Source organism: Lynx canadensis, chromosome D2, assembly GCF_007474595.2.
Source record: "Lynx canadensis isolate LIC74 chromosome D2, mLynCan4.pri.v2, whole genome shotgun sequence".
NCBI classification, from domain to species: Eukaryota; Metazoa; Chordata; class Mammalia; order Carnivora; family Felidae; genus Lynx; species Lynx canadensis.
This window is the reverse complement of record NC_044313.2, coordinates 7,502,842-7,513,929: the sequence shown is the minus strand read 5'-3', so window position 1 is coordinate 7,513,929 and position 11,088 is coordinate 7,502,842. Positions and strand designations below refer to the sequence as shown.

Genomic DNA, 11,088 nt, shown 5'->3' with positions numbered 1-11,088 from the left:
GTCTCCGCTCGGCCGTCCTAGGGCCCCTGGCTCCCGGCTGCAGTGAGGGGCCGGGCCCCTCTACCTCCAAACACGTGCGCATACACATCACCCGGGCTGCCTGCACGTTGCCTCTAGGAGGGCTCCCTCGTGCCCGCAGCCGCGACCGTGGCCAGCCCTCCTGCTCCCAGGAGCTTACTCGACCCTTTGCATCGGAGCCTCCCGACAGCTCAGAGATGTCTGCTGTCCCCATCATACAGACCCGGCCCCGAGACCCAGAGGAGACAGAAGGGTCCAGGCTCTGCCCCTGCCAACCTGGACCTAACGCTCCCGTGGACCGAGGGGGGACCCACCGAGTTCCCCAGAGCTGACAAACCACACAGCAGGCTCCCAGCAGCTGGGGACTGAACCAGGAAGCTTTATTTACACAGTAAGAGTAACAAGCAGATTCCTGAGAGACTAGAGCGGTGCTAGTGCAAGACGGTCGCGGCCTGCGTGGGAGGATGGGCGGCCGGGGCGGAGGGCGGCACACAGACGGCTCTGTCCCGGGCAGGGCCCGGCCCGGTGCCACCCGCTCCGGCCGCCACACTTCCTGAAGCTCTGCGGCCCCGACGACGGTCGGTTCGGGGAAGCACGGTACAGCCCCCGAGTCGGCCCGCGAGCCGTCACCGAGCCCCCGGGACATCCCCCCCACGCGCTGAACACACAATTTATTTGCCAAAGAGACTATGCTAGAAGATCAGACTATCCTACCTAGGCTACGAGATCTCTGCTGTGGTCTGGGTTCTTTTTCTCTTTTATCATTACCGTCTTTTTCTCTTCTTTTCTCTTTAACAATTAGGCAGTGTTTTCTCGGGCTGGAGCCAACGGGAGGGGTTTGACCAACTACGTGGACGTGGCAAGGTGCGGTGTCACGGCCCGTACGGGGAGCACAGCGCCCTGGACCGCCCCAGCCTCGGCCCTGGCCGAGCCCCGGTGCCTGGGGCACTGCTCAAGCCCAGGCCCGAAGCGGTCATTGGTCAGGGGACAGCCCTGAGGCCACAGAGTGCACGTGACTTGAGCCTCCTGGGCAGACACGGAGGCGCGGCCCACACCGTGGCAGAGCCTCCGGGGCTGTGATTTAAATCCCATGGAAGCTCGCTCAGACACGCAGCGCCCCCCCCCCCCGAATACCCCCCACCCCCCACCCCTGCCCGGCAGCATCAGCCAGAGCAGGGAAATCGCACACCGCCCCCTGCACTAGGAGACCCATTTGAGCATTTGGGTTCGTTTTCTTTTTAATGCGGACTTTTCCTTTATTTAAATTTTCTTCCAGCGTACAAATTCACAAAACTTTCCTGCTACAAAAATTTTGATGAGAAGTAAGGCTTTCTGAGAACGAAGATCTACGTATGATCAGAACAAGCACCCCTGTGGCCTGGATGTTGTGTTTGCCCGCGGGCCCGGGGCCAGGCCCCGGCCTCCGCCGCGAGTAAGGCAAGAGGGTCTGCGGTCATGTAAACGGTGAGGCTTCGGCCCTAACCCCGGCCCGGGCCTGCGAGCAGCCGGCAGCTCCTGTCGGTCGGGCGGCTGTAGAAGATGCTCCTTCTGGAACAGGTGGGGATGCCTCTCCTCTCCTCCCAGCCCTCCCGGAGCCACCACCCTGCTTTTGTCCTTTCGGGCCCCCGAGCGGGCAGGCGGACAGGCACAGCCCTCCCTCCTGGCTCTGAACTTCCCCCATCTCCCTGCAGGGGCAGGAGGTCGCGGCACCCACCAGGAGGGGCAGGGCCTGGACAACAGCGGGGAGCCTGTCAGCACACCCGCTGCCCCATGGGGACGGCCACACGCAGAGGGAGCCTCCCGGGCAAGCCTCCCTCCAAGCGCCTCAAGACCGAAGTCCTGGGGTCGGCAGGGTGGGCATACACTTGGCTCCCTGCACGGTGGGGCTGCGCCTCCTGCAGGGGGCCAGCTCTCTCCCAACACGAAATAACTGACGGGCCTTTCTTTCTCTGGGCAGAGGGGACAGTGGCCATTGTCTCCCCCCCCCCCCCCCCCCCCCGCCCACTGCACCGCCGCTGTTGGAGGCTTGGGGCTAGGAGCTTCGGTGGGAGTGGGACAGCAAAGAGGAGCCGGTGGAGGCCGGAGGGCCAGATCTTGCCTGGGCTGCGGTACCTTCTGCCCAAAAGCGCCCTGGGACTGGATCTATGGGTCGACGGGACCAGCCTGGGAGGAGGCGGGAAGGATGGGGCCGTTTCGCAAGCTCACAGCTCCTTCCTCGCCACCAGGCCCGAGAAGGGAGGAGGGGGCCGGCAGGCTCTGAAGGCAGGTCACCCACCCCACGGCGCTGTGACACCCCCACTGCCATGTGCTCCCCGCCTGAGCCTGAGGAAAGGCAGCTGGGGGTCACCACTCAGGCCTACCCGGCTCAGTTCTCGGTCCCTCACCGTGGTGTAGACCAGGGGTCGGGCCCTGCCTCTCCTTCCACAGGAAGGACAGCTCCCCCCGCGGCCACTCGGTGGGGGCAGGGTGCCAGTGCCACCCCCCCCCAGGCTCTCCGAGGACACGAGACACCAGCGTGTGCTCTCTAAATTCACAGGCTGCCAGGCTCCTCCGGGTTTGCTCTAAGACGTGGCCTCCGGGACCCACTGGGTGGGCATCAGGGGAGACGGCGTGTGCACCCAGAGCCACCGGCTCCCGGCTTTGGCTCTCCAGGGTCCCCGGGGGACGGGGCTTTGGTGGGGGCCACCGAAGCGTAGCCGGCTCTGGCCCCGGGGCCTGCCCGGAGCCCGCACAACCACCATGCCGTCCACCCTGAGGCCTTTCAACACAACCTCGGAGGGCCACTGAGGGGGGGTTTTCTCTACGAGCACCTTAGGGCCGGTTTTTAAGAAACACCACCTAGAAACCAGAACCTGAGCGCCAAGCTTCTGATCTAGCGAAGGAGTGAGTCAAGCTGCCCGAAGAAGGCCTTTCGCGAGAACCGTGTGCACTCACGCCGTGGAAGCGAGGCGCTCGCTGTCCACAAGAGACTACGGACGTGCCTTTGTCACATGTCCGCAAACCCAAGAGAACGCGCCAGTTGTCTTCAGCCCTACGGGGAAAGGAGCCACTTGCCACTGGCTGCGGAAGATGCCAGGTTGGCTACGAGCCAGACTCCGAGAGAGCAGGGCCCACGTGGGGCGTCTGACGGCCAGGCTGCCCGAGAGCAAAACCTCAGGGGGTCGGGGTTCCCCGGGAGCGGGGAGTCCGCGGGGGTGCGGGGAGCTGGGGACAGCGCTCTGGGCCTGCGGCAGGGCGGGCGGCAGGGGACGCTCCGCGCACTGCTCCCCCCGCTGGCCAGCAGGGGCGCTCGCCGCGGAGGTGGCTGGCGTGCCTGACTGAAGCCGGCAGCAGTCCCCACCAGACAGCGACAGTGTGCTTAGAATTCCGCGGAGGGCCTTGCAGGCCCCCAGCCCAGGCCCCCCCCCCCACCCCCCGAGCAGCCAACAGGCATCCTCCACCCCCGAAACGTGCACAGGGCCTGGCTCCTGCCTCCTGAGGACGTTTTCGAGAGGTTTCCCGTTACCGGTGACCTCTCTGCACTCACCTGAATCAGCTAAGCTAATCACGCAGTGGCCATTTCGCCACAGAGAATGGCTGCCGCGTGCCAACCTGCCCAAGCGGCCCCCGGAGTGGCACAGAGCCACGGGGTCAGGCTCTCCGCGCCGCGGGAGAGGCAAGGAGGTCTATCTTCTCGGCCAACGTAGCCACCCATGTCCACCCGACGCAGACGCCTCGGACGAGCAGCCCGAGCCGTCCCCCAGGCCCCCAGGGTTCCGGCGTGGAGAGCCCCCTCCCGGCACCCCAGGGGCCTCCGTCTCCACCCTTGGAATTAAGGCCAAACGGTTCCGGTGTTACTACAGAGGGAAGCGTCTCCCGAACCTTCCCAAGTCGGGAGCAGGGATACCTGGGGGAGAAGGCACGGAATAAACGGAGTGAAAAGAAGCTGTGGGGCCGACCCCCCCCAAAATGAACCTGAGCAGGAGGCCGGGAAGGGCCTGACGCCACCGTATGGCCCTGAGCACAAGCCCCGCAACCAGCCCCCCTGGGAGTCGCACGTGCAGAGCGTCCAGCCCTGCGGGAGATGCGCGAGGCGCCCGGTGGGGTGGCCGGCGAGGAACGGGGGTGGGGAGGGAAGGGGCCCAGACCAAGAAGCTGCTCTCGGGCTCCGGTGGCCCGGTGGACGCGGCCGCCGTGCTGGGAGGAGCCGGGGCGGTCGGCCGCGCGGCGGGGCCGGGCCCACGGGCAGGACAGCCTCTCCGGAGCCAGAGCGCACGCTCCCCGGGACCCGACGCCCCTGGGGAGCTCCCCGGGTGGGGCTCCCCGCTTCAAGTGCCGCCCGGTGCCCGCTGCCCCTCAGTTGTTCTCTATCTGTTCGATGTCCAACTCGCCGTCCAGGGAGCAGGGGCTGTTCCCGGCCACCCCGCGGTCCCGCCAGGCCGTGGCCGGCCCCCAGCCCCTGCCACAGCCCTCACCCGGGGCACAGCCGCCTGACTCCTCGCAGCACTGCTCCTCCTTGCAGGCGAGCTGGTCGTCCAAGGCCGGGGGCAGAGGCTCAGGGACCGGGGTCCCGGCGGGGGTCCTGCCCCCCAGGCTGGAGGCCGAGGCCGAGAGCAAGGCGGTCCAGGACCTGGTGCTGCTGACGTGGAGGGCGAAGGGGCTGTGCGGGCCGCAGTCGTCCATCCCCGCACTCAGGCAGCTGAGGCTGCTGAAGGTCTGACAGTTCTGTGGGGAGACAGACACACAGGTCACTAAGGATCACGTGCCTGTCCCATAACCCAAGGACCGCACGCCCCAGACAGCCAGGCCGCAGCTCCCAGCGCTACCTGGCGATGGATCCTCCGGGCGGGGGGAGCCCACCAAAACCTAGACGCCCCCATCACCTGGACAAGGAAGACGGGCCATCGGCAGGTCGGTACGAACACTCGTTAACAGAGACACCGAATCCGGTCATTCGCCCACAAATTAGGAAAGAGTCTGAGCTTGGACCACCCAGTCCTAGGGCAGGCCGAGACCCCTGCGAGGACCACCTTTCTGAAAGGTGGTCTGATAAAAGTGTACCCCATTCCTCAGCAGGCAATTTCGCTTCTGGGATTTCTATCTTCAGAAAACAATTTAGGATGCATGCAAAATTTACCAAAATGATTTTCCTTGTCACACTGTTGGGTTGAAAAGAAGAGAGTACCTCAAATACCCCACGATAAAACGTTCCGTAAAGCATGTCTCTGCAGACAAGGGGAGGCTAAGGCTCTTCGGCCTTAGAAGGAACGCCTCCAGAGTGAATTTCCAGACCGAGTAAGAACCTCGTCAGGCTGCAGGACCACACAGAGGGCTCTACTGCTCACCCCCCGACTCAACCATGATCGGGAGTGGGAGACGGGGCCAGGAAGGTGGAGCCGAGGTCCCAGCCCGGTGCACATCCCAGCCATCCGGGGACCTGGTTTCCACGGGAGCCTGAGCCCTGTCTGGAGATGTAGATTCTCCAGCGGGGGTTGGGCCCCCGTGCCCTTGACAAGCACTCGATGGCAGATGCCACAGCTCTTCTGGAGGGGAGGCTGGGGGGCCTCAAGCAGACCCTTCAGCCTCCCTGGCCTCACCTGTTAAGAGGCACTGGTCCATACCTGTCCTACAGGGCTCTTGGAAGGGCCCAGAAAGCGTGGCTGCCAAGAGCTCCCTCTGTGTGGGGCCAGCCTGGCGCCTCCCCGAGTGGCAGGTGCAGCTTAAACAGGATCCAAGGTGCTTGGGGACACTTGTTCTCCAGACGGGGCAGGCCCAGCCCTGTGCACAAGTGGGTTAGGCTAACTGCCCGCTTTCACGACAGAGCAAAAATCAGGGCAGAGGGCTGTGATGGATAGAGGTGCCCACAGTCTAGCCCTGGGGACCCCCCCCCCCCACAGGACCAGCAGCAATGCGGTCTCTTTTCAGAGGGGACTCGAGAGAAGAGATGTGCTGGAGGGCGGGAGAGAGGGCCCTGCATGCTTCGGGGCACAGGGGAATGAGGGCAGGGTTCTGGAACACCAAGATCACAGGGTGCAGTGTTCGTAGGTCACTCTGAAATACAGATGACCACCGGCTGTCACGGTGCACAAGCTACTGAAACGGGCTCAGCAAAAGGAAAAGAAAAGCTCTCTCTGGAGGAAGGTGGCTGTGCCTGTCGCGTGCACACTCATTGTTCCTGAACGCTCCAGAGCAAACCATTCTGATGGGTTTGCTTTTCTTGGAATCTTTTGATTAACTGAGAAAGGTGAAGGCTGGGGTGCTGGGGGTAGGGGAGGCCTCCGGGTAAGAGGGCTAGGATTGAGGAGAGAGGGGCCGGGCCACCGATCAGACCCGTGATGCTGGCCCAGGCCGTGGTGGAAACACCCTTCACCCCATCCGCCCCAGTCACGACCCCGCCCCAGACTGGCCCCGGGCCTGGGCCGCCATGGGGTTCAACGAGGCCTCAGTCTGCACAGTGCACATTCCCTATCCCGTCACAGTGCAGGGCTGGAGACACATGCTCCCAGATCACAACACAGCCTGACTCTTGGCGGGTGGGGGCCCCAAATGCCTGCAACGGGAGGGTCTCTGGGGCCCGTGCTGCCTCCCAGCCACTCTCCTGTCCTGTCTGGACCTGAGCCAGGACAAGAGAACTGGGTAGGGGGCATGAGACAGAAGGCAGATGGCCTTGCCCGGACAGGGGTGTCCACCTTCCCCCTCAGCCTGTGTCCCCAGCTGCCCTGGGCAAAGGAGGCACAGGAACACAGTGAGGACAGGTCAGGGAGCCCTGGCACCTGGGGAGCCAGACCCAGCGCCCCACCCCACTGAGCAGTCTGTTTCTTTATCCTACAGGAGGTGCAGCACATAAGAATCGGGACACCTGGGTGGCTCAGTCGGTTGAGCATCCGACTTCGGCTCAGGTCGTGATCTCACGGTTTGTGGGTTCAAGCCCCACGTCGGGCTCTGTGCTGACAGCTCGGAGCCTGGAGCCTGCTTCCGATTCTGTGTCTCCCTCTCTCTCTGCCCCTCCCCCGTTCATGCTCTGTCTCTCTCTCTCAAAATAAGTAATGTTGGGGGCGCCTGGATGGCGCAGTCGGTTAAGCGTCCGACTTCAGCCAGGTCACGATCTCGCGGTCCGTGAGTTCGAGCCCCGCGTCGGGCTCTGGGCTGATGGCTCAGAGCCTGGAGCCTGTTTCCGATTCTGTGTCTCCCTCTCTCTCTGCCCTCCCCCGTTCATGCTCTGTCTCTCTCTGTCCCAAAAATAAATAAACGTTGAAAAAAAAAAAATTTAAAAAAAAAAAAAAATAAGTAAATGTTAAAAAAAAAAAATTAAAAAAAAAAAGTACCCCGTGCACAGCGACGGGACTCCTGTTACAAAATAACAATGTCTGCTCACCCCAGTGTGCGGAACACCTGAACAGGTGGTGCTGTCTCCTGGGAGCTGTAACCTGGAAACGGTGGGAAGCGCTGGCATAAACCTGGACAGGAAACGTTCACCTTCCCAAGCTGCTCGGCCACCCCGCCTGACCCGGTGGATTAAAGGTGCAGGCGGGGAAGGGTGCAGGGCTCTGCACCTGACTTTACGGCAAATGTCTCGGGGTGTGTCTGGGCACTAATCATGTTAAACATTAGCCACATCGCCAGCAGGGTGCTGGGGACCCCGGTTTGCTGGGACCTTTCAGCTTTTGCCTCAAGTATTCCCTAGAGAGAGCTGAGGTCAGACAGACTGCGAGAGTCCTGGGCTCTGCCCCGAATCCCAAGACTTCAGACAAGACGCTCCAACCCGTGGACCTCGGCGCGCCTGCTCTGTCAAGGGCGGCCAAGGGCACCTGGGTCTACCCTGCTCCAGTGTCTGGAATAACTGGGCCCCTTCTGCTTTGAAACAGGGCAAGAAGCCGCCAGGTTTGATTGGTGAATATCATCCCAAGCAAAGCCCAGGTTGTCACTGAACCCCACCGAATAGTCCCCAAAGGCACCTGCCCCTTGGCTGCAAAGCCAGTGTCACCTTGAAAGCTTTGTTGACTCAAACTCAGCCATCTGAGCCACAGTAAAAGCCAAGACCAGCCCGCTGAATGCCACAGCTGGTGGCACGCCCCACCCGCCAAGGAAGAATGTGACCGACACAACGAGGCAGTGTGTGTCCTGCCCAGACTCCCTCCCTGGGTGAGCCGACCCAATGCCTGCAGACACCCAGGGCGTACGGCTCCCTTGTGCCCACCATGCCCTGGGGGCGGAGTCCCGCCCAGCCTCTCTCCTGGCAGCTCACGCGACAGGACGCTGCACGGGCCTGTTGGAGGCCTGGAGGCCTGTGTGCCCTCAAAAATGTCTGCCCCAAACTCTGTTCTCTTCAGGCCCAGCCCTGGCCCAGGAACTGGCCACCGACTTGGGCACAAGCCTGCTCAGGTCGCAAAGATCAGGAAGAGTGATCAGTGTGGCCTCAGGCCAGTGGCCGGGAACAGTGCTCAGCACCCCAGTGCTAGAGTCTGGGGCGACTTCAGAAAGGAGCCCCTAAATGTCAAGATGTTCCCATCAGACCTGCCAGACCTCAGCTCTAGCCAGCCACATTCCAGCCTGCCCCCGCCCGTCTTCCCAGGGCTTCCCAGCCAGGAACAGTGCCCCCCACCCCCACCCCCATGCCCTTTCTGTGCAGATACTCACTCCTACACCCTCCTGTGTGGGAGCCCCCCGGCCCAGCTCTGGGGACAGAGACAAAGGTCCTCGCCCTCTGCGGTGCACCCCTGGCACAACTCTGCGTGATCCTCACAGACGGAGACCCATCAGACCCCGGGCGGCGGCAGCCTCTCCACGCCCAGGCCCCTACCCCCAACCCACGCTGTGACGAGTCCGGCGAAGGCACAGCCCCTCCAGCTGACAGCATCTCAGGCTGGAGCTCCAAGCTGAAGCCCACATCCCCACACTTTATTAAGAACAGCCCAGGGCATAAGGCTGGTGGCGGGACAACAGACTTCTCCTGAGAACGGGAGGAGGCTGGAGGTTGCGGACGAGGACGGGGCCCAGGTAGGCTGTCGGAGTGCCGTGTCCCCATTCTCCTGTCTCACCCCGAGGGGGCCAGGTGGGCTTTCTCATTCCCGCCTCCCTGGGCCCCTGAACGTAGAAGGCCTGACGGAGGAGCTCGGACAGAGCTGCTGGACCTGGAAGAACCGGGCCCAAGTCTAGGTCCCCCACTGCTGACCCTCCAGGACAGGAACCCGGGTCCCGCTCAGAGGCTGACCCCAGAGTCCCGACAGTGGAGCTGGCCTCCCGGGCGTTTGCTGGGGAGGAGCAGTTGCCGGGGCCCCTCTCCTCGGACGTTCGGTGTCCTGAGCACAGCGCCCACGGGAAGCCGCCCTGAGCATCGAGCCGGGGCAAACCCGCCTCCCGGAGGCGCACCCCTGTCCAGAGGGAAGGAGGCAGAGCCCCTCCGCTCCTACCGCTGCCCGTGTCCTTCCAGATGGACTTCTGCTTCTCCTCCCGCTAATTCTGCCTTCCTCTTTTGAATCCAATTTTACAGACCTCTTTGTGTGACACATTTTTAGGGCGCCACCTCAAATCCCTCCAGAAAGAGGGACATAAACAGCTCCAACCAACGAGTCAGGATGATCAGACCCGGTCCCCGTCCTGGCCCGAGTTTCCAGGAGCCCGGCGGCCGTTCTGAAGTTCTGGGCTCAAGGCTCTGCCTAAGCAGAGGCATTTCCTCCCCCAGAGAGACATTTTCATGGGAACAGAACTCTCTGAGTATCAAGAAAACACCAGGCCACGAGAATGGCGAGCGGCCTAGAAATTTTCTAAGTCTCATTTATGCTGGAAGTTGGCACAGAAACAACCAAGAAGGCAAGACGTGAGGTTTCCTGGGGTGTTTGGGTTTTCGGTCATCGTCGTTTTTAACTATCTCACAGAAGAGAAAAAGGTACCAGCATCCGTCGGGCCCAACTTGAAGCCATGTTTGACAAATCTGAATCTTGCACGTACACGTACAAGAAGCCCCGGGGCCCGAGGAAGCAGGTTGGGTCTGGCGACAGGGACTGGAGATGGCTGAGCACGGGGGGCGCGAGCCGGCCCGCGCTGAAGGCGGCCGCACGGGACCCCGGGAAGTCCAGCCGTTCGCTCCGGACACCTCATCGTCATGCCCCCGCCACGGCCCAGCCCCGCTTCCTGCGGAGGGCGGGCCAGCTGCTCGCCCAGGCCTGTGTCAAGGCCCAGCCCAATTCTGTGAAATGCTTCTCTTTGGACTCCACAAGAGGCAGCCTTTTTGAGCCTGGACTGCTTCTCTACCCACAGGAATCAGGGAAACCCAGATAAGCCTGGGTTGCTGAAGCCTGAAAATAGGAAATAAAGTTGCCCCCAAGGGGAGCCTCTGGGGCCCCGGAGCGCTGCTGACTTGGCTGGCACTGGCTCCTCGGGGCTCTTCCCAGACCACAGGTTCTAGAACCAAACAGCCCAGCGGGCCAGGGAGTATCTGTGGGACAGAAGGATGGCCCTGGGCACTTACTAGGAAGTCCCTGCCTTCCTGTGCCTCGGTTTCCCCAACTCACTTCTGTAGAGGCCGCGAATGTTGACTGAACACCTCTTCGCCGGCCAGGCTCCCATTTACCCACCGAAGCTCAGCCTTGCGTTGTCCCTTCTGGAAGCCAGCCGCGAGCCTGTGTGTGCTCCGCCTGGTCCCACACAGCCTGGACCCTACACCCCACTGCCTGGCTGAGCGGCTGCCTCACGGTAGGTGCTCAGTGCAGCCTGGGGGGACGAGAAGGAGGGACCCAGCTGGTTAGCCCCACCTGGCTTGGCTTGTAGGTATCTGCGCAGCCCTGAGGTCCCCAGGGTGCTGTGGGCAAGGACAGGACTTGGTGGCCCAGAGCCCTGCGAGCCCGCTGAATGGCGCCCCTCCTCCCCCAGGCCACACTGGCAGACATTGTTTCTGCACCAGGCCCCCAGGGGGCAGATGGCCTGCCCGGACACAGAAGGTGTAGAAGCCCATGCCAAAGAGCCTTCCAGCACTCTGGCAATCGGAAAATAAACATTTTGTTTCTGCGGCACACAGCCCAGCCAGCCACTCAGGACGGGACTTGCGAAGCCACCTCGATCTCGGCTTTTGGCGTGAGAATTCCTTGCCTAACA

At 62.6% G+C, this 11,088-nt stretch overlaps 1 protein-coding gene across 1 annotated transcript in view; it reads right to left on the bottom strand.

The window, feature by feature from the left end:
- Nucleotides 1-1,238: 1,238 nt before the first annotated feature.
- FAM53B (family with sequence similarity 53 member B) overlaps nucleotides 1,239-11,088 on the bottom strand; it is a 74,599-nt gene continuing 64,749 nt past the window's right edge. Inside the window, exon 4 of the mRNA XM_030334167.1 lies at nucleotides 1,239-4,722. Coding sequence (XP_030190027.1) covers nucleotides 4,354-4,722 — 369 coding nt within the window. The 3' untranslated portion in view covers nucleotides 1,239-4,353. The remainder of the gene's footprint in view (nucleotides 4,723-11,088) is intronic.